The sequence below is a fragment of the Coregonus clupeaformis genome, chromosome 30 (assembly GCF_020615455.1).
Source record: "Coregonus clupeaformis isolate EN_2021a chromosome 30, ASM2061545v1, whole genome shotgun sequence".
NCBI lineage: Eukaryota > Metazoa > Chordata > Actinopteri > Salmoniformes > Salmonidae > Coregonus > Coregonus clupeaformis.
In genome coordinates this window covers 4,941,480-4,964,578 of record NC_059221.1, presented here as the reverse complement: position 1 = coordinate 4,964,578, position 23,099 = coordinate 4,941,480, and the positions used below count along the sequence as shown (strand labels likewise).

At 42.4% G+C, this 23,099-nt stretch overlaps 1 protein-coding gene across 1 annotated transcript in view; it reads right to left on the bottom strand.

Moving 5' to 3' along the window:
• LOC121546508 (multiple epidermal growth factor-like domains protein 6) overlaps positions 1–23,099 on the bottom strand; it is a 119,991-nt gene that overhangs the window by 11,471 nt on the left and 85,421 nt on the right. The window contains exons 22-29 of the mRNA XM_041857771.1: positions 19,069–19,197; positions 9,372–9,500; positions 4,779–4,907; positions 4,425–4,553; positions 3,344–3,475; positions 2,967–3,095; positions 2,644–2,772; positions 2,358–2,486 (exon numbers count right to left, since the gene is read on the bottom strand). Coding sequence (XP_041713705.1) covers positions 2,358–2,486; positions 2,644–2,772; positions 2,967–3,095; positions 3,344–3,475; positions 4,425–4,553; positions 4,779–4,907; positions 9,372–9,500; positions 19,069–19,197 — 1,035 coding nt within the window. The remainder of the gene's footprint in view (positions 1–2,357; positions 2,487–2,643; positions 2,773–2,966; positions 3,096–3,343; positions 3,476–4,424; positions 4,554–4,778; positions 4,908–9,371; positions 9,501–19,068; positions 19,198–23,099) is intronic.

The window sequence follows — 23,099 nt, the reverse complement described above, 5'->3', positions numbered from 1 at the left end:
TTTGTAGGGCCATTTAAAGTCCTGAGAAGGTTGAACAAGGTATGTTATAGATTACAGCTACCTGTGGAGTATAAGTGTATTAACCCCTCGTTCCATGTGTCCCTTCTCAGGCCGGTGGTAAGGGCCCACTCCAAGAAAATGAGATCTTGGAGACTCCTCCGCCCCGTTGGACATCGAGGGGCACCGGCGTACTCCGTGAGATCCATCTTGGATTCGAGACGTCGGATGGGGGTCTCCAGTATCTAGTGGAGTGGGAGGGGTACGGTCCGGAGGAGCGGTGCTGGGTGCCGAGGAGAGACGTTTTGGACCCGTCGCTCCTGACGGAATTCCATCGGGGGCATCCGACGCGCCCTGCTCCGCGTCCTCCTGGTCGTCCCCGAGGCCGGAGTCGGCGCACGTCTGGAGCCGCGCGTCAAGGGGGGGGTACTGTCACGGTTTCGGCCGAGGCTGCCTCTCTCCCTTGTTCGGGCAGGTTTCGGCGTTCGTCGTCTCCGGAATTCTAGCTGCCACCGCTGTATGTTTCATGTTCGTTTGCTTTTGTCTGTTTGTTTCCACACCTGTTTCTGTTTTGACGTAATTAGTGTCCTATAAGTTTCTCGTTGTGTTTGTCTAGTGTTGTGTGTAATTATTTTCCGTTAGTTGTGTGTATTGCTCGGTTGAGCTTCTCTCCACTACGCTGGAGGATTATCGCACCTGTTTGTGCGCGGTTACATTTGGTCGCACCTGTTTGTGCGCGGTTACATTTTGTCGCACCTGTTTGTGCGCTGTTTATTTTCGCCTTCGGGCCAAGTTGTCCTTTTGCCTATGTATGGGCCGTAATACAAGAGATTGGAATATCGTTCTGAGTCCTGCGTTTGATTCCAACATTGCACCTACAGCACGCCCTGACAGTCTGTAGCCATGAAGTGCTTTGAAAGGCTGGTCATGGCTCACATCAACACCATTATCCCAGAAACCCTAGACCCACTCCAATTTGCATACCGCCCCAACAGATCCACAGATGATGCAATCTCTATTGCGCTCCACACTGCCCTTTCACACCTGGACAAAAGGGAACACCTATGTGAGAATGCTATTCATTGACTACAGCTCAGCTTTCAACACCATACTGCCCTCAAAGCTCATCACTAAGCTAAGGACCCTGGGACTAAACACCTCCCTCTGCAACTGGATCCTGGACTTCCTGACGGGCCGCCTCCAGGTGGTAAGGGTAGGTAACAACACATCCGCCACGCTGATCTTCAATACGGGGCCCCTCAGTGGTGCGTGCTCAGTCCCCTCCTGTACTCCCTGTTCACTCATGACTGCATGGCAAGGCACGACTCCAACACCATCATTAAGTTTGCCGATAACACAATAGTGATAGGCCTGATCACCGACAACGACGAGACAGCCTATGGGGAGGAGGTCAGAGACCTAGCTGTGTGGTGCCAGGACAACAACCTCTCCCTCAACGCGATCAAGACAAAGGAGATGATTGTGGACTACAGGAAAAAGAAGAGGACCGAGCACACCCCCATTCTCATCGACGGGGCTGTAGTGGAGCAGGTTGAGAGCTTCAAGTTCCTTGGTGTCCACATCACCAACAAACTAACATGGTCCAAGCACACCAAGACAGTTGTGAAGTGTGCACGACAAAACCTATTCCCCCTAAGGAGACTGAAAAGATTTGTCATGGGTCCTCAGATCCTCAAAAGGTTCTACAGCTGCACCATCGAGAGCATCCTGACTGGTTGCATCACTGCCTGGTATGGCAACTGCTCGGCCTCCGACCGCAAGGCACTACAGAGGGTAGTGCGTACGGCCCAGTACATCACTGGGGCCAAGCTTCCTGCCATCCAGGACCGGTACCCCCTGTATATAGCCTCGCTATTGTTATTTTTACTGTTGCTCTTTAATTATTTGTTACTTTTCTTTCGTATTATTATTTTTTTGTGTGATTTCTTTTTGTATTCTTTCTTAAAACTGCATTGTTGTTTAAGAGCTTGTAGGTAAGCATGTCACTGTAAGGTCTACACCTGTTGTATTCGGCGCATGTGACAAATAACATTTGATTTGATTTGATATCAGGGGCACTTAAATTGAGTCTTCACATCGATTCACAACACAACACAATGAGGAGAATGGGAAATGTGAGCTGTTGACCATGGTTGTCATGACCTGGGTTCAAATACTATTTGAAATAATTTCAAATAATGTGTCTGTGCTTGATTAAGGTTGCCTGTTGCAATGGATCCTATAGAATTGAAGCAAAAGTGCAAACCATGCCCACCTGGCACTACAGGCAGGCTAAAACAAATGCTCAAAGTAATTGAAAGATTTAGAATAGTATTTATAGCCAGGTCTGCTCAGGTCACCTCTGTCACAGCTGGGTCCAGTCCAGCCTAGTCCGCAGGTGCAGCCTCCAGAGACCGGGTCACACACGCCACCGTTACGGCAGTTACAGCGCTGGCCACAGTCCTCCCCATACCAACCCTGGGCACAACCTGAGAAACACAAACAGGCACACACACCAGCACGCACACAAGCACACAAACATACACACCGTAGACTGTCAATAAAACATGATGAATGGGATTATTACATTTGACACTCATTGTGGAGCAGAAATAAACTGTGTGTGTTACAGTGTGTGTGTATTACCCTGTCCACAGTCTTCTCCCCGCTGGCCGGCCTTGCACACACACCTGCCTGTCTCTGGGTCACTCCGTGCCCCCTCCCCACAGAACGCCACCCTGGCACAGTCCTGCCCATAACGCCCTGATGGGCATGCTGGTAGAACCAGAGGAAAAGTGTGGGGAAAGAGAGGAGACCATACAAAACGTTACTTGGTAGTGCTTGTGTTATAGGATGAAAAATGAATGACTAATTACCATTTTGCTTTTTAATGTTAAAATAAATACTTGGTAAATAACAAACTGTAGCCTGTGGATATGCCCATGCCCCTGGCATACGCTGGCACTCACTGATGTTGCAGTCTGCTCCGATGTAGCCAGACAGGCACTGGCAGGTGCCCGTGGTGGTCTGGCACACACCAGCATTCCTACACTGGCATAGACGCTCGCAGTTTGGGCCGTACCGTCCTATGTCACACTCTGTCAAGCCAAACACACACAGGACTTAGCTGTGTTAAAACATTTCCTACTGGTAAGATCAACGTTTTTTCTATTCAGGTGAGGTCATAACTAAGGTCAAGAGTGTTTCCTGATCAGGTCACATTGTGGAAAATCTCCTGGCCCTACCTATGACTATTGTAAGTTCAACTTTCAATAGTGGAATTTCTTTGTGACATTGGTATAGGAAATGTGTATCTGTGCGTTTATGTGTGTGATGGGGTGCTTGCCTTGATTACAATTGTAACCATGGTAACCGGGGGCGCAGTAGCAGAGGCCGGTGTCAGGGTGGCACAGCTGGTTGGTGCCAGAGCACTGGCACACCTGGTTACAGTTCAGTCCATACGTGCCAGGCTGGCATACTGGCAAATAAACACATAACACACATGTTGACTCCCATACAATATCCTGATACATGGACTTTTTCAGTAGGCTACACAAAAAGGTGTGCCTACATGTTAGGTAGTAGTAATAAGGAAACTGAACGTATATTTACTATCGTTTCATTCAGCAACCCCATACATATACTGCATATCTACCTCATAGGCCCTTTTTTCAAATACTTCAGAAACATATCCTTCCTTCCTTCCTCGGGGTTATCACAGATCTGAAATGGTTGGATTGGTGAAAGTATCACTTAAAGACTCTTATAGATCGGCGCTTACCTCAAGGAACCAAGGAAGGGAGGAAGAATTTCTGAAGTATTCAAACATGGGCATAGCATTCTGTGTTCTTCATTGCCCTACTCTCCTATCCCCCTGGCTTCTAGGCTAGACTAGAGCTCGCTCTACAGCCACTTACACCATGACACACCACACTGTATCACCAAACGAATGCTAACTTGTTGGGTTGCTAAACAGCGGTCTTTAAATCATTGCATGCGTCATTGCAGAGTTGATTACATTTTAGTCATTTAGCAGACGCTCTTATCCAGAGCGACTTACAGTTAGTGAATACATATATTTTTTATACTGGCCCCCCGTGGGAAACGAACCAACAACCTTGGCGTTGCAAACGCCATGCTCTATCAACTGAGCTACATCCCTGCCGGCCATTCCCTCCCCTACCCTGGACGACGCTGGGCCAATTGTGCGCCGCCCATGAGTCTCCCGGTCGCGGCCGGCTGCGACAGAGCCTGGATTCGAACCAGGATCTCTAATGGCACAGTTAGCACTGCGATGCAGTGCCTTAGACCACTGCGCCACTCAGGAGTTTAGATTAGTTTGTTACACGCAATGCAACACAATTCATGCAAAGCAGTACATTATACAACATATCTTTACTAGCCTTCGTCTGCCCCAAATCACTCACTCTGCTCACAGCCGTTGCCAGTGAATCCAGGGGGACAGCCACACTCGCCAGAAACGTGGTTGCAGGAAGTGCCGTGGGGACAGTTACAGCGTAGCACACAGTCCTTCCCATAGGAGCCAGGTAGACAGGCTGTGGTGAACGTGGAAATCACATACATTCAATTAAGTCAATGCGTGCGGTCTGTTGCTTATGATTGACAGTATATACAGCTCCTTGTGATGAATAGGTTCTATACATTCGTAGTAGCTTCAGAGTGGGAGTGCTGATGTAGAATAAGGTCTCCCCTGTCCATGTAATCTCATTCATTATAATCTAAAAGGCTAATCTGATACTAGGTCAGCAATCTGACCTTACCTCTGTCACACAGAGGTCCCCTCCAGCCAGGAGGACACACACACACTCCGCTGACGTGGTCACACACGGGCCTATGGTTACATCGACACTGCTCCTCACACCCTGGGCCAAACAGGCCAGCCTCACATGCTGTTAAGGGCACAAGCGCACAAAAAACATTAACATTTTTAACTGCCGTCATCAAAGTGCTTATTCTCGTCTGCACTGCTGCTTCTCATATTCAACTGCTAGACAGAGCGCTTACATCTGGGATTGGAGCCAATAGCCTTCTGTTGGCTACACCACAAAAAACATGATTAATTGATTATGCTGTTGTTACTGTTATGATTAAGCATACACAAACACATCCACTGTTTTGATTACTGTCTTTTTTTGATAAATAAAAACGAGAACCGAAGGCAACATGATAAAGATATTAGAATTGCAAAAAGAAAGTGCCTGTAAGCTTTCATATAGGCTAACACAAGTTAAAAAACAACAGAGCAAGAAACAGACATACATTTAGCCTTAAACCTTTCAAAAGAAATCTATAAACTATGCTACATCTCTTCTTATAAACAAATTGTGTGAATAAAGTAAAAAGAAAGATGTGCTATCTAGCCTATTTAACACTCACAAAGTTTAAGCTGTAAATTAGGCAATGATATCTCTCATCAACAAATTGTAAAAAGCAAAGACCAGGGTTCCCCAAATGGTGGCCCGTGGGCTGAATTTGGCATGCGGGTTATTTTATTTGATCCCCCAAGTTTTCAGAGCAAAAAATAATTTTATTTTTATTTTTGTTATTCCCAAGCATTATAGACAGATACAGTTGAAGTCGGAAGTGTAGCTCAGTTGGTAGAGCATGGCGCTTGCAACGCCAGGGTTGTGGGTTCGATTCCCACGGGAGGCCAGTATGAAAAAAATAAATAATTATGCACTCACTAACTGTAAATTGCTCTGGATAAGAGCGTCTGCTAAATGACTAAAATGTAAAAAAATGTAATACACTTAGGTTGGAGTCATTAAAACACATTTTTCAACCACTCCACAAATGTCTTGTTAACAAACTATAGTTTTGGCAAGTCGGTTAGGACATCTACTTTGTGCATGACACAAGTAATTTTTCCAACAATTGTTTACAGACAGATTATTTCACTTATAATTCACTGTATCACAATTCCAGTGGGTCAGAAGTTTACATACACTAAGTTGACTGTGCCTTTAAACAGCTTCCAGAATTCCAGAAAATGATGTCATGGCTTTAGAAGCTTCTGATAGGCTAATTGACATCATTTGAGTCAATTGGAGGTGTACCTGTGGATGTATTTCAAGGCATACCTTCAAAGGCAGTGCCTCTTTGCTTGACATCATGGGAAAATGAAAAGAAATCAGCCAAGACCTCAGAAAATTTTTTTTAGACCTCCACAAGTCTGGTTCATCCTTGGGAGCAATTTCCAAATGCCTGAAGGTACCACGTTAATCTGTACAAACAATAGTATGCAAGTATAAACACCATGGGACCACGCAGCCGTCATACCGCTCCAGAAGGAGACGCGTTATGTCTCCTAGAGATGAACGTACTTTGGTGTGAAAAGTGCAAATCAATCCCAGAACAACAGCAAAGGACCTTGTGAAGATGCTGGAGGAAACAGGTACAAAAGTATCTATATCCACAGTAAAACGAGTCCTATATCGACATGCAAGGAAGAAGCCACTGCTCTAAAAACCGCCATAAATAAAAATGCCAGACTGCGGTTTGCAACTGCACATAAAGACAAAGATCGTACTTTTTGGAGAAATGTCCTCTGGTCTGATGAAAGAAAAATAGAACTGTTTGGCCATAATGACCATCGTTATGTTTGGAGGAAAAAGGGGACGCTTGCAAGCCGAAGAACACCATCCCAACCGTGAAGCACGGGGGTGGCAGCATCATGCTGTGGGGGTGCTTTGCTGCAGGAGGGACTGGTGCACTTCACAAAATAGATGGCATCATGAGGAAGGAAAATTATGTGGATATATTGAAGCAACATCTCAAGACATCAGTCAGGAAGTTAAAGCTTGGTCGCAAATGGGTCTTTCAAATGGACAATGACCCCAAGCATACTTCCAAAGTTGTGGCAAAATGGCTTAAGGACAACAAAGTCTAGGTATTGGAGTGGCCATCACAAAGCCCTGACCTCAATCCTATAGAACATTTGTGGGTAGAACTGAAAAAGTGTGTGCGAGCAAGGAGGCCTACAAACCTGACCAGCTCTGTCAGGAGGAATGGGCCAAAATTCACCCAACTTATTGTGGGAAGCTTGTGGAAGGCTACCTGAAACGTTTGACCCAAGTTAAACAATTTAAAGGCAATGCTACCTAATACTAATTGAGTGTATGTATACTTCTGACCCACTGGGAATGTGATGAAATAAATAAAAGCTGAAAGAAATAATTCTCTCTACTATTATTCTGACATTTCACATTCTTAAAATAAAGAGGTGATCCTAACTGACCCAAGACAGGGAATTTTTACTAGGATTAAAAGTCAGGAATTGTGAAAAACTGAGTTTAAATGTATTTGGCTAAGGAGTATGTAAACTTATTTAATCTTATTCTCTTTTATCAGCATGCCTCTTTTGTAGTTTCCTTAGTGTTTTCTTTGTATTATTTGGAGTATTACTATATTTTATATTTACTGTCACTTATTTGATTGTTCACTTTTGTCTCCATTGCACTGTGTGAGTGTCACGATCGTCGAAAGGAGTGGACCAAGGCGCAGCGTGATATGCGTACATCTCTTTTTAATAGTGTACTAGCAACACGATAACAATATACAAAACAACAAAACGATACGTGAAGTCCTCGGTCAATAACACAAACCAACACGGAACAAGATCCCACAAAACACAAGTGTACAACAGGCTGCCTAAGTATGGTTCCCAATCAGAGACAACAAGCAACAGCTGATTCACGTTGCCTCTGATTGAGAACCACCCCGGCCAACATAGAAAACACATGAACTAGAGACTGAACATAGAACACAAAACATAGACACTACACACCCTGGCTCAACATAAAAGAGTCCCTAGAGCCAGGGCGTGACAGTGAGAAGCCCGCCAGTTGTATATGACCAATACAATTTGATTTGATTTATTTGTTGTCACCTGTGGACCCAGATCCTGATATAATTGTGCCAACACATAATCACTTAAAGTACTTTTCCAAAAACATGTTTTGAAATTGCCATGACATCCAATATATAGAAAATATAATAATAATCTGGGATGGGGAGCAGGCATGCAACTGGCTTGACGCTGAATAAAGTGGCTTGCCCCAAGGGGCAGCTGTCGTGTGACTAGGCAGTGTCTCTCCTGAGTGGCGCAGTGGTCTAAGGCACTGCATTGCAATGCTAGCTGTGCCACTAGAGATCCTGGTTCGAATCTAGGCTCTGTCGTAGCCGGCCGTGACCGGGAGACCCATGGGGCGGCGCACAATTGGCCCAGCGTCGTCCAGGGTAGGGGAGGGAATGGCCGGCAGGGGATGTAGCTCAGTTGGTAGAGCATGGCATTTGCAACGCCAGGGTTGTGGGTTCGATAAAATAATGTATGTGCTAACTGTAAGTCGCTCTGGATAAGAGCGTCTGCTAAATGACTAAAATGTAAGAAAATGTCTCACCAGTGGGATGAGAGCGGCTGCTAAATCAGTAAAAGCATTCTGTCGTGGGCCCCCTATCTGTTTAGCTGACAGGCAGCTCTGCTGTCGCACCGCAGAGCCATTACTCTGAAGGACCGCCTGCCCACCAAGTGCTTGTTGCTAAGTGGGAATATAAACATCTGGCAATACCTGAGAAAGTAGTTGGCTAGGTTGCTAAGTGAAATTTGGCTGATAGTTAGCCGTGTAATTGATATCTAACCATACATTTTATGCACTCACTGTGAATGGCCGACGTAAGTGTCCTTCCCTCAATAATAAGAGTTGATAATAATAGTAGCAAAATTGGTTTGCTTAAAACAATGTTTTTCCCACGATTGCATTTTGAAATGTTGTGCAACCAGAAAGCATTTTTCTCTCCTGCTACCCCAGCACACAAAGGGGAGAGAGTGAAAGTGAACTGTAAATAGGCTACAAAGCAGCAAGAAGGACCTCTGTGGAGTCCAGATGACTCTGATTGACCAGTGGGCCATGTATAAATGTTTTGGAAGACACCTATTCATTCAACCAGTCTGAATACAAAATAATCCATCCACCCTTGATGGGTGATTTGCAGGACAATATAATCTTGCTGAGATGAGAACATGTGAGAAGTCTTGAGGGTGCGCTAAAGAACTGAAATTCTGACAAATTTAGATGAAATCAGATGTTTTTATAAATGTAACAGTAATCCGTGTAAAAAAAAAAAAAGTTTTGTAATCCAGGCTGATTACAGTTACTTCATTTTTGTAATCGGATTAATTTAATCCCGATTTATATGTAATCTGTTACAACCCAACCCTGATCACACACATAAATACACATACAACAACATTGACAAGACACACAGAAACACACACGTACACACTCAATAAATCAGGTCAGAGTACAAGAAAGTACAGGTCTTAGGGCAACATGGTTAGGATTCTTGTTCCTTACCTGTCTGACAGTGCTGTCCTACCCAGCCCGGGCCACAGCTGCACTCTCCACTGTGACGGTCACACACACCACCGTTCAAACACGCACAGGGCTGAGCACAGTCCGCCCCAAACCAGCCATGGGCACACTCTGGGAATAGAATCAGAATCACCTATGTTCACCAAGTGCATTTACACATACTAAAAATGTTACTTTGTGATATGGTACTGCTAGTGATAGACAACATTTAGAGACTGAATACAGACAGAGGAGTTTACACAGAGTTTACATACAGTACCAGTCAAAAGTTTGGACACACCTACTCATTCCATGGTTTTTCTTTATTTTTCCTATTTTCTACATTGTATAATAATAGTGAAGACATCAAAACTATGAAATAACACATATGGAATCATGTAGTAACCAAAAAAGTGTTAAACAAATCCATATATATTTGAGATTTGAGATTCTTCAAATAGCCACCCTTTGCCTTGATGACAACTTTGCACACTCTTGGCATTCTCTAAACCAGCTTCACCTGGAATGCTTTTCCAACAGTCTTGAAGGAGTTCCCACATATGCTGAGCACTTGTTGGCTGCTTTTCCTTCACTCTGCCGTCCGACTCATCCCAAACCATCTCAATTGGGTTGAGGTCGGGCGATTGTGGAGGCCAGGTCATCTGATGCAGCACTCCATCACTCTTCTTGGTCAAATAGCCCTTACACAGCCTGGAGGTGTGTGGGGTCATTGTCCTGTTGAAAAACAAATGATAGTCCCACTAAACCCAAACCAGATGGGATTGGGTATCGCTGCAGAATGCTGTGGTAGCCATGCTGGTTAAGCACCCCCACACCATAACACCTCCTCCTCCATGCTTTACGGTGGGAACTACACATGCGGAGATAATCCGTTCACCCACACAGTGTCTTACAAAGACATGGCGGTTGGAACCAAAAATCTAAAATTTGGACTCCAGACCAAAGGACACATTTCCACCCGTCTAATGTCCATTGCTTGTGTTTCTTGGCCCAAGCAGGTCTCTTCTTATTATTGGTGTCCTTTAGTGGTGGTTTCTTTGCAGCAATTCGACCATGAAGGCCTGATTCACACAGTCCCCTCTGAACAGTTGATGTTGAGATGTGTCTGTGACTTGAACTCTGTGAAGCATTTATTTGGGCTTCAATTTCTGAGGCTGGTAATTCTAATGAACTTATCCTCTGCAGCAGAGGTAACTCTGGGTCTCCCATTCCTGTGGCGGTCCTCATGAGAGCCAGTTTCATCATAGCGCTTGATGGTTTTTGCAACTGCACTTGAAGAAACGTTCAAAGTTCTTGAAATGTTCCGTATTTACTGACCTTCATGTCTTAAAGTAATGATGGAGTGTTGTTTCTCTTTGCTTATTTGAGCTGTTCTTGCCATAATATGGACTTGGTATTTTACCAAATAGGGCTATCTTCTGTAGAGAGAGGAGGAAGGGAGGAGAGATAAAGGGGAGGGAGAGAAAGGAAGGGGAGAGAGGAATGATAAAACGAGACACAGAGCAGGGTTAAAGAGAGCAAAAGATGACCCAGTTGATTATCTAAATAGATCGTTCAGAGTCGTTGACATAAATGCTCAGATTGTAAGAGCTGTGAAATGACCTGCGATCGGTCACATCTACCACAACCTTTTCTTTTGTGTTTGTAAGCCCCACAGCACTTACTACAGCCGTTGTTTGAAATGTGCTCATACATATAGTTCAATGAGATGGAGTGGCACACACAGGAGAGGCCAGGAGGTTGAACTCTGACAACTTATTCTATCTAGAGACCTTCATACTATGTTACTAGCTCTAGACAGCAGATAAAATGGACAGGTCAGCGTTTCATTTCTCCTTCTACTTTAGAACTACAGAGGTTCCCTGAGTTCTGCTTGGTTCACAAGACATCAGGAATAACATCCTACACAAATTAGACTGGATGTAATGGTGAGTAACCTAATGGAATAATTAATTAATTAATAACCAATTATTACAATGTATTTTTATACTGAACAAAAATATAAACATAAAACATTTTACTGAGTTACAGTTCATAAAAAGAAATCAGTCAACTGAAATAAATTCATTAGGCCCTAATGTATGGATTTCACATGACTGGGCAGGGATGCAGCCATGGGTTGGCCTGAGAGGGCATTGGCCCTCCAGGCCCACCCACTGGGGAGCCAGGCCCAGCTAATCGGAATGAGTTTTCCCCCACAAAAGGGCTTTATTAGAGACAGAAATACTACTCAGCACCCCTCCTCAGACGATCCCGCGGGTGAAGAAGCTGGATGTGGAGGTCCTGGGCTGGTGTAGTTACACGTGGTCTGTGGTTGTGAGGCCGGTTGGATGTACTGACAAATTCTCTAAAACAACATTGGAAGCGGCTTATGGTAGAGAAATACATATTAAATTCTCTGGCACAGCTCTGTTGGACATTCCTGCAGTCAGCATGCCAATTGCACGCTCCCTCAAAACTTGAGACATCTGTGGCATCGTGTTGTGTGACAAAACTGCACATTTTAGAGTGGCCTTTTATTGTCCCCAGCACAGGTACACCTGTGTAAAGATCATGTTGTTTAATCAGCTTCTTGATATGCCACACCTGTCAGGAGGATGGATTATCTTGGCAAAGGAGAAATGCTCACTAACAGGGATGTAAACACATTTGTGCAAACAATTTGAGAGAAATAAGGTTTTTGTGGTATATAACATTTCTGGGATCTTTTATTTCAGCTCATGAAACATGGGACCAACACTTTATATGTTGCATTTGTATGATTATTCAGTAAAGTTAATTACACAGTTTTTTCTGTACAGTAAAGTTCTACCAATAGTTCTGTTCCATTTCTAGTTCCGAAGTGTATGGCAGATGTTTTGAGACAAATTCCAGTTTTTTTAGACTTAACTGTCGAATAGTTTATATACTTCTGTGTCGTGAAGAGTTACACTGCCTTCAGTAAGTATTCATACCCCTTGACTTTTTCCACATTTTGTTACGTTACAGCCTGAACTTAAAATTGATTCAATTGAGATTTGTTGTCACTGGCCTACACACAATACTCCATAATGTAAAATTGGAATAATGTTTTTCAAAATGTTTCAAATTAATTAAAAATTAAAATGCTGAAATGTCTTGAGTCAATAAGTATTCAACCCCTTTGTTATGGCAAGCCTAAATAAGTTCAGGAGTAAAAAATTCCCTAACGAGTCACATACAGTTGAAGTCGGAAGTTTACATACACCTTAGCCAAATACATTTAAACTAGGTTTTCCACAATTCCTGACATTTAATCCTAGTAAAAATTAACTGTCTTGGGTCAGTTAGGATCACCACTTTATTTTAAGAATGTGAAATGTCAGAATAATAGTAGAGATAATTATTTATTTCATCTTTTATTTCTTTCATGACATTACCAGTGGGTCAGAAGTTTACATACACTCAATTAGTATTTGCTAGCATTGCCTTAAAATTGTTTAACTTGGGTAAAATATTTCAGGTAGCCTTCCACAAGCTTCCCACAATAAGTTGGGTGATTTTTAGCCCATTCCTCCTGACAGAGCTGGTGTAACTGAGTCAGGTTTGTAGGCCTCCTTGATCGCACATGCTTTTTCAGTTCTGCCCACAAATGTTCTATAGGCTTGAGGTCAGGGCTTTGTGATGGCCACTCCAATACCTTGACTTTGTTGTCCTTAAGCCATTTTGCCACAACTTTGGAAGTATGCTTGGGGTCATTGTCCATTTGGAAGACCCATTTGCGACCAAGCTTTAACTTCCTGACTGATGTCTTGAGATGTTGCTTCAATATATCCACATAATTTTTCCTTCCTCATGATGCCATCTATTTTGTGAAGTGCACCAGTCCCTCCTGCAGCAAAGCACCTCCACAGCATGATGCTGCCACCCCTGTGCTTCACAGTTGGGATGGTGTTCTTCGGCTTGCAAGTGTCCCCCTTTTCCTCCAAACATAACAATGGTCATTATGGCCAAACAGTTCTATTTTTGTTTCATCAGACCAGAGGACATTTCTCAAAAAAGTACGATCTTTGTCCCCATGTGCAGTTGCAAACCATAGTCTGGCTTTTTTATGGCGGTTTTGGAGCAGTGGCTTCTTCCTTGCTGAGCGGCCTTTCATGTTATGTCGATATAGGACACGTTTTACTGTGGATATTGATACTTTTGTACCTGTTTCCTCCAGCATCTTCACAAGGTCCTTTGCTGTTGTTCTGGGATTGATTTGCACTTTCTGCACCAAAGTACGTTCATCTCTAGGAACAGAACATGTGTCCTTCCTGAGCGGTATGACGGCTGCGTGGTCCCATGGTGTTTATACTTGCATACTATTGTTTGTACAGATGAACGTGGTACCTTCACGCATTTGGAAATTGTTCCCAAGGATGAACCAGACTTGTGGAGGTCTACAAATTTTTTTCTGAGGTCTTGGATGATTTCTTTTGATTTTCCCATGATGTCAAGCGAAGAGGCACTGCGTTTGAAGGTAGGCCTTGAAATACATCCACAGGTACACCTCCAATTGACTAAAATTATGTCAATTAGCCTATCAGAAGCTTCTAAAGCCATGACATCATTTTCTGGAATTTTCCAAGCTGTTTAAAGGCACAGTCAACTTAGTGTATGTAAACTTCTGACCCACTGGAATTGTGATACAGTGAATTATAAGTGAAATAATCTGTCTGTAAACAATTGTTGGAAAAATTACTTGTGTCATGCACAAAGTAGATGTCCTAACCGACTTGCCAAAACTATAGTTTGTTAACAGGAAATTTGTGGAGTGGTTGAAAAACAAGTTTTAATGACTCCAACCTAAGTGTATGTAAACTTCCGACTTCAACTGTAATAAGTTGCATGGACTCACTCACTGTGTGCAATGATAGTGTTTAAAATGATTGTTGAATGACTACCTCATCTCTGTACCCATACAATTATCTGTAAGATTCCTCAGTTGAGAAGTGCATTTCAAACACAGATTTAACCACAAACACCAGGAATGTTTTCCAATGCCTCGCAAAGAAGGCACCTATTGGTAGATGGGTCAACAACAAAAAAAGAAGCATACATTGAATATCCCTTTGAGCATGGTGAAGTTATTAATTACACTTTGGATGGTGTATCAATACACACAGTCACTACAAAGATACAGACGTCCTTCCTAACTCAGTTGCCGGAGAGGAAGGAAACCACTCAGGTATTTCACCATGAGGCCAATGGTGATTTTAAAACAGTTAGAGTTAAATGGCTGTGATCGGAGAAAATCGAGGATGAATCAACAACATTGTACTTACTCCACAATACTAACCTAATTGACAGAGTGAAAAGAAGGAAGCCTGGGCAGATGAAGAATATTCCAAAACATGCAACCTGTTTGCAACAAGGCACTAAAGTAATACTGCAAAGTGTTATGCTTTGGGAAAATCCAATACAACACATTACTGAGTACCACTCTCCATATCTTCAAGTATACAGTGGCTTGCGAAAATATTCACTCCCCGTGGCATTTTTCCTATTTTGTTGCCTTACAACCTGGAATTAAAATTTATTTTTGGGGGGTTTGTATCATTTGATTTACACAGCATGCCTACCACTTTTAAGATGCAAAATATTTTGTAAAACAAAAAAAACAGAAAACTTGAGCGTGCATAACTATTCACCCCCCCCAAAGTCAATACTTTGTAGAGCCACCTTTTGCAGCAATTACAGCTGCAAGTCTCTTGGGGTATGTCTCTATATGCTTGGCACATCTAGCCACTGGGATTTTTGCCCATTCTTCAAGGCAAAACTGCTCCAGCTCCTTCAAGTTGGATGGGATCCGCTGGTGTACAGCAATCTTTAAGTCATACCACAGATTCTCAATTGGATTGAGGTCTGGGCTTTGACTAGGCCATTCCAAGACATTTAAATGTTTCCCCTTAAACCACTCGAGTGTTGCTTTAGCAGTATGATTAGGGTCATTGTCCTGCTGGAAGGTGAACTTCCGTCCCAGTCTCAAATCTCTGGAAGACTGAAACAGGTTTCCCTCAAGAATTTCCCTGTATTTAGCGCCATCCATCATTCCTTCAATTCTGACCAGTTTCCCAGTCCCTGTTGGTGTTCTCGGGGTGATGAGAGGTGTTGGGTTTGCGCCAGACATAGCGTTTTCCTTGATGGCCAAAAAGCACAATTTTAGTCTCATCCGACCAGAGTACCTTCTTCCATATGTTTGGGGAGTCTCCCACATGCCTTTTGGTGAACACCAAACGTGTTTGCTTATTTTTTTTCTTTAAGCAATGGCTTTTTTTCTGGCCACTCTTCTGTAAAGCCCAGCTCTGTGGAGTGTACGGCTTAAAGTGGTCCTATGGACAGATACTCCAATCTCCGCTGTGGAGCTTTGCAGCTCCTTCAGGGTTATCTTTGGTCTCTTTGTTGCCTCTCTGATTAATGCCCTCCTTGCCTGGTCCATGAGTTTTGGTGGGCAGCCCTCTCTTGGCAGGTTTGTTGTGGTGTCATATTCTTTCCATTTTTTTATAATGGATTTAATGGTGCATCGTGGGATGTTAAAAGATTCTGATATTTTTTTATAACCCAACCCTGATCTGTACTTCTCCACAACTTTGTCCCTGACCTGTTTGGAGAGCTCCTTGGTCTTCATGGTTCCGCTTGCTTGGTGGTGCCCCTTGCTTAGTGGTGTTGCAGACTCTGGGGCCTTTCAGAACAGGTGTATATATACCGTGATCATGTGACAGATCTTGTGACACTTAGATTGCACACAGGTTGACTTTATCTAAGTAATTATGTGACTTCTGAAGGTAATTGGTTGCACCAGATCTTATTTAGGGGCTTCATAGCAAAGGGGGTGAATACATATGCACTTCTGTTATTAATTTTTTTGAATTTTTTAAAACAAGTTATTATTTTCATTCTACTTTACCAATTTGGACTATTTTGGGTAAGTCCATTACATGAAATGCAAATAAAAATCCATTTAAATTACAGGTTGTAATGCAACAAAATAGGAAAAACACCATGGCTGCATCATGTTATGGGTATGTTTGTAATCGTTAAGAACTGGGACGTTTTCAGGATAAAATTGAAACGGAGTGGAGCTAAGCACAGGCAAAATCCTAGAGGAAAACTTGGTTTAGTCTGCTTTCCACCAGACACTGCGAGATGAATTCACCTTTCAGCAGGACAATAACCTAAAACACAAGGCCAAATCTACACTGGAGTTGCTTACCAAGAAGACAGTGAATGTTCCGAAGTTGCCGAGTTACAGTTTTGACTTAAATCTAATTGAAAATCTATGACAAGACCTGAAAATAGTTGTCTAGCAATAATTAACAACCACTTTGACAGAGTTCAAAGAAATTTTTTATTAGAATAATGGGCAAATGTTGCACAATCCAGGTGTGGAAAGCTCTTAAGGCGTCAGCATGCTTCAGTTCGGCTGGCGCCTAGCCGAACTCGGCTAGCCAAACCCGGCCGAACCGAACGAATGTGCTCGCATACTCCCTTAAAAGACCTTTGCTTTAAATATGAGAAAAAAGTGGCAATAGTACTCTTTGTCCATTTTGAGACATTGTAGCCAGTATATGCTTCCTCAAAATATGCAGAGGATATATAATATAATAATAATAATATAATATAATAATATGAGGAGATCTTAGTCGCACAATTTTACATCTAACCTGAATTTTTTTTTTCATGAAAACGAGTCGTCTCTCGTTGAATGACAACAAATACCTAATTGAGGAATCTCTACTGTTGACCAATGGCTGACGAAGGGCCGTAGACTTCGGCTCCGAACTTCAGCTTGCCTCTAGAAACATTTTTGTGTGCCTGATTTATCCTGACCATGGCTCATCGGAAAAAGGACAGGTAATATAGCTAATATTTTGGGGATTGGGGGATATTGAGCGGAGTTTCATTAATTCAACATTGGCCATGTTATCTGGCACATGTTATCATCTTTAGTCTTACTGTAGGACTATTTCTCACATGGAACTGTTTCATTTATTTTTAGACAAAAAGCTCAATAGACATTGGATGTCAAAGTGTGGTCCAAACGCCAGACCACTCAACTGAAGTGAAGGTAGAGTATATGCAAATCTTGATGTGCCTATTTTGGCCCATTCCATGTGAATTCTTCAATAACTTTAGTATTTGCATTACAGTGTTGTTTTTTTTGCTATGTTTGTGGAACTAGAACGAAACTATTGAATTAGTGTCATGCTTTCTTCCATCAACAGTTATCAGATTGTTGTGTACATAGGCTGTCCCTCATGCCCAATGAACTACAGTGCCTTCGGAAAGTATTCAGACCCCTTGACTATTTCCACATTTTGTTACATTACAGCCTTATTCTAAAATTGATTAAATTTGCTGCGTTGGAGAGAGTACATTGGTTAGTTTCCAGGCCCCTCCCACTCTGTCTGCAGAATTCTCTTTGTTCTTATTTTCCTTAATAGGATGTCGTTGGGCGGAGCCGGGAGGGTCGTCAGAGAAATGGGACACACCTGGGCTCGGGTGCGTTCCAGGGATAAATACACCTTTCCCCCTTTAATTATGGAGACTCTCCATGCAGACACACTGTTGGATTTTGGTTGTGGCATTGTTTGTTTGCTTGGGCACCTTTCAACACTCATTATCACATCTATGCATGCATCCACTCACTTACACTACTGATTACTGACTACGCACACCATTGTTAACTGTATATAATTTGCTTTAGTTAATAAATATATTTTGTCATTCCTTTTCTCCACGTTGTCTCCCTATTTGTTACGGGCCAGTTCGTGACAAAGCCATCAAGTTATCTAATTATCCATCAGTGCACACAGGAGAGAAGCCTTACCACTGCTCTGATTGTGGAGATAGATTTGCTAGACAATATCAATTAAAAGTACACCAGCAGATACACACAGTAGAGAAGCCTTACCACTGCTCTCACTGTGGGAAGAGTTTCTCTCATTCTAAAAGCTTAAAAAATCACCAACAAAAACATACTAGTGAAAAGGTTTTCTAATTTGACGGACTTAAAAAGCCACAAGCTAACACACACAGGGGAGAAGCCTTACCACTGCTCTGATAGTGGCATAAGTTTCACTAGATTCAAAACCTTAAAAACCCACAAGCGAATACACACGAGCAAAGCCTTACCAATGCTCTGATTGTGGTGCTGAATTTACTAGACAATATCAATTAAAAGTACACCAGCGTATACACACTGGATAGAAGTCTTGCCACTGCTCTAACTGCGGGAAGAATTTCTCTCAAAGCGTAAAAATTCATTTATAGCCTACATTTTTGTCATTGATTTTATATACTAGGCTGTATTTTCAAGACAATACCAACTGTTCCTTCCTAGCAACAAAGGGTGTCGCTTGGTTGAAGAGATGCCACTCCCTGAACCGCCTCACCCACTTGAAGAAAAGTGTTGATCACTGTCATTAAGGGTGAAATTGTCTGTGGCCACGAAGTCAATTCTAGGCTATGATATGCCTCTGGGGTCAACATGACCCCAGTCGGTAGCTTGAGGGTTAAAAGCATGCTTACTGGCAAGTGGCTACTGGGATATTTATGGTAATTGTATTACGTTATCCGGCGTTACTGCATTAACTTTTGTTACAGGGCCTAAGTGCATTGCAAATCTCCTAATCCCCCTTCTTCCCCATTTGGTCCTCTTGGTTGATCCATCACTTACCCAGTTCGCAGGCCGCCCCGGTCCACCCGTTTGGGCATGAGCATCCCCCAGAGAAACGATCACACACACCTCCATTCTGACACGGGCAGTGATGCAGGCAGTCTGACCCATAGAAGCCTTCTAGACATTCTGAAAGAGAGATACACATCGCTGTAAGCAGGAGACAGATTTCACCATATTTCATACTGTCACGCACGCACACATGCAACGGCACACACACAGACTCTCTTTCATAAACATGCCCGGAAGCGTGTGCATGAATGCATGCATACACAACAGTGTTTCCACTAGAATGTATTTTAGCAGTGGTAGAAAGGGAATGAGGGGTGGGTTGTTCAGGTTTCGGATCTTCCCCAGTTTTTTCATGTTTTCGCTCTCAAAATCACACTTTTTCAACACTTAAAATGCCGGTCCTCGATACCCCCCGGTTCTGAGCAAATGAAACGTATTTTTGACGTCAACAGTCTAATAAATACATTTCACATATGACATCACAAGAATAATCCTTTGGTTTTGTTTATGAAGCTAACATTAGAATATGAAAGAAAATGTATTTCAACACAATAGCATTTTCTTTGTATACTTTTGTATACTTTTTAGCCAGTAGTTCTGAAAGTAGCGCTCACGAGGCAAAAGTGGTCCCTGAAAATTGCGTACTATGTGAGATATGTGCACCACGTAATTTCTCTCTCTCTCTGCTGTGGGTGCATCATGTGCATCTTGCTAGCTGTCACTCATTTGGAAAGGGGCTGAAGCTCATTGGTTGAACTCGGATTGCTAGGGGGCTGGCCCACTTGGGGGAAAATGTAGGTAAAATGGCGCAGAACAGCTTCCAGAAATACAGTTGCTTTCAAACTAGGGATTTAATGGCTAATTGGGGTAAAATTATGCTCAAATTCTGCTCATAGATTATGTATGAACTACACATTAACACATCCAGCCCAAAGCGGGATGTTTAAAAAATACTTAGTAGTCGCCAACGTTCCAGAACATGTCTTTAATGTAACTGTAGGCTATAAATGAAAAAACACTAAAACACCTAAATTCAAACACCATCACAAAGATCATCCATTATTAATTTGTTTAGGCAGGTCTTAAGGAACATTATGAAACTAAGAAAATGCATTTCAAAAGATCAGAATGGCATATTTTGAGTTTAAATATATTACTGGAGTCCATGGAATCATGGTAATTCTGCCAAAAAGTTATATTTTGAATAGTGCTTAATGGGCTCATTTTAAAGAGTTGTTTAGCAATGGTAGGTGATTTGGAAATTGCAGAATCTGCCTTTTCTGATACTATATAGACATTAAAACATCAAAGGCTGACTGGCAGTGAATGAGGGGCGGGGGGGAATTACACGTCCTCTTAAAACTGCTTATAACACAAATTATGTTTGTGATGTCGAAATTCAACATACAGTGGGGTACTAAATTATTTGATCCCTTTACAGTGGGGAAAAAAAGTATTTAGTCAGCCACCAATTGTGCAAGTTCTCCCACTTAAAAAGATGAGAGAGGCCTGTAATTTTCATCATAGGTACACGTCAACTATGACAGACAAATTGAGGAAATTGTAGGATTTTTAATGAATTTATTTGCAAATTATGGTGAAAAATAAGTATTTGGTCACCTACAAACAAGCAAGATTTCTGGCTCTCACAGACCTGTAACTTCTTCTTTAAGAGGCTCCTCTGTCCTCCACTCGTTACCTGTATTAATGGCACCTGTTTGAACTTGTTATCAGTATAAAAGACACCTGTCCACAACTTCAAACAGTCACACTCCAAACTCCACTATGGCCAAGACCAAAGAGCTGTCAAAGGACACCAGAAACAAAATTGTAGACCTGCACCAGGCTGGGAAGACTGAATCTGCAATAGGTAAGCAGCTTGGTTTGAAGAAATCAACTGTGGGAGCAATTATTAGGAAATGGAAGACATACAAGACCACTGATAATCTCCCTCGATCTGGGGCTCCACGCAAGATCTCACCCTGTGGGGTCAAAATGATCACAAGAACGGTGAGCAAAAATCCCAGAACCACACGGGGGGACCTAGTGAATGACCTGCAGAGAGCTGGGACCAAAGTAACAAAGCCTACCATCAGTAACACACTACGCCGCCGGGGACTCTAATCCTGCAGTGCCAGACATGTCCCCCTGCTTAAGCCAGTACATGTCCAGGCCCGTCTGAAGTTTGCTAGAGTACATTTGGATGATCCAGAAGAGGATTGGGAGAATGTCAAATGGTCAGATGAAACCAAAATAGAACTTTTTGGTAAAAACTCAACTCGTCGTGTTTGGAGGACAAAGAATGCTGAGTTGCATCCAAAGAACACCATACCTACTGTGAAGCATGGGGGTGGAAACATCATGCTTTGGGGCTGTTTTTCTGCAAAGGGACCAGGACGACTGATCCGTGTAAAGGAAAGAATGAATGGGGCCATGTATCGTGAGATTTTGAGTGAAAACCTCCTTCCATCAGCAAGGGCATTGAAGATGAAACGTGGCTGGGTCTTTCAGCATGACAATGATCCCAAACACACCGCCCGGGCAACGAAGGAGTGGCTTCGTAAGAAGCATTTCAAGGTCCTGGAGTGGCCTAGCCAGTCTCCAGATCTCAACCCCATAGAAAATATTTGGAGGGAGTTGAAAGTCTGTGTTGCCCAGCGACAGCCCCAAAACATCACTGCTCTAGAGGAGATCTGCATGGAGGAATTGGGCCAAAATACCAGCAACAGTGTGTGAAAACCTTGTGAAGACTTACAGAAAACGTTTGACCTGTGTCATTGCCAACAAAGGGTATATAACAAAGTATTGAGAAACTTTTGTTATTGACCAAATACTTATTTTCCACCATAATTTGCTAATAAATTCATTAAAAATCCTACAATGTGATCTTCTGGATTTTTTTTCCTCATTTTGTCTGTCATAATTGACGTGTACCTATGATTAAAATTACAGGCCTCTCTCATCTTTTTAAGTAGGAGAACTTGCACAATTGGTGGCTGACTAAATACTTTTTTTCCCCACTGTATAAAGATGAGCAAAAAATACTGTTTAAAATAAATAATACAAATACTGAGCTATATTGCATGCTCAGAGAAATATATATTGTTTAATAAGTCATACAAAAAATCTGAAAAGGAGAGGGGTCAAAATGATTGGATTTTCTGTTTTCAATTCTCCAGCACCCTCCCCTTGTGAGGATAACGTCACAAAACCTTTTTCTAAAATGTTTTATCAGATTAAAAAAAATATTTGGAGGTTTCTTAGACCATTCCTCAATCAAGAATCTTTCCAGATTTTTTATATCCTTCGTCTGCGCATGGACTGCCCTCTTCAATTCAAACCACAGGTTTTCAATGGGGTTCATGTCCGGAGACCAAGATGGCCATTGCAAAATGTTGATTTTGTGGTCACATTATTATTATTTTTGTGTGGATTTTGATTTGTTCTTACGGTTATTGTCTTGCTGGAAGATTCACTTGCAGCCAAGTTTCAGCCTCCTGGCAGAGGCAGTAAGGTTTTTGGCAGAAATGTCCTCGCACTTGGTAAAGTTTATGATGCCTTTGACCTTAACAAGGGCCTCAGGACCAGTGGAAGAAAAAAAGCTCCATAACATCAAAAGATCCACCACCATATTTTACAGTAGGTAGGAATTCTTTTCTGCATATGCATCTTTCTTCTGACGCAAAACCCACCACTGGTGTGTGTGGCCAAATAGCTCTATTTTCATGTCATCCAACAAATGTAAACGCCTGGAGTTTGCTAAATGGCACTGGTACTTGGACTGGAAGCGGCACTATGGTCAGATGACATGAAAATACAGCTCTTTGGCCATGCACTCCAGTGGTTGGTTTTGCCTCAAAAGGAAGATGGCTCAGTTATACTCGCAAGGTGAGGGAGCTGGAGTATTGAAAACAGGGCATTCAATCATTTTGACCTGTATCTTTTGAGTTGTTTTTGTATGACTTGTCTTTTTCTCTAAGCAACAGTATTAGTATAAAATAATATATATTATGTATATG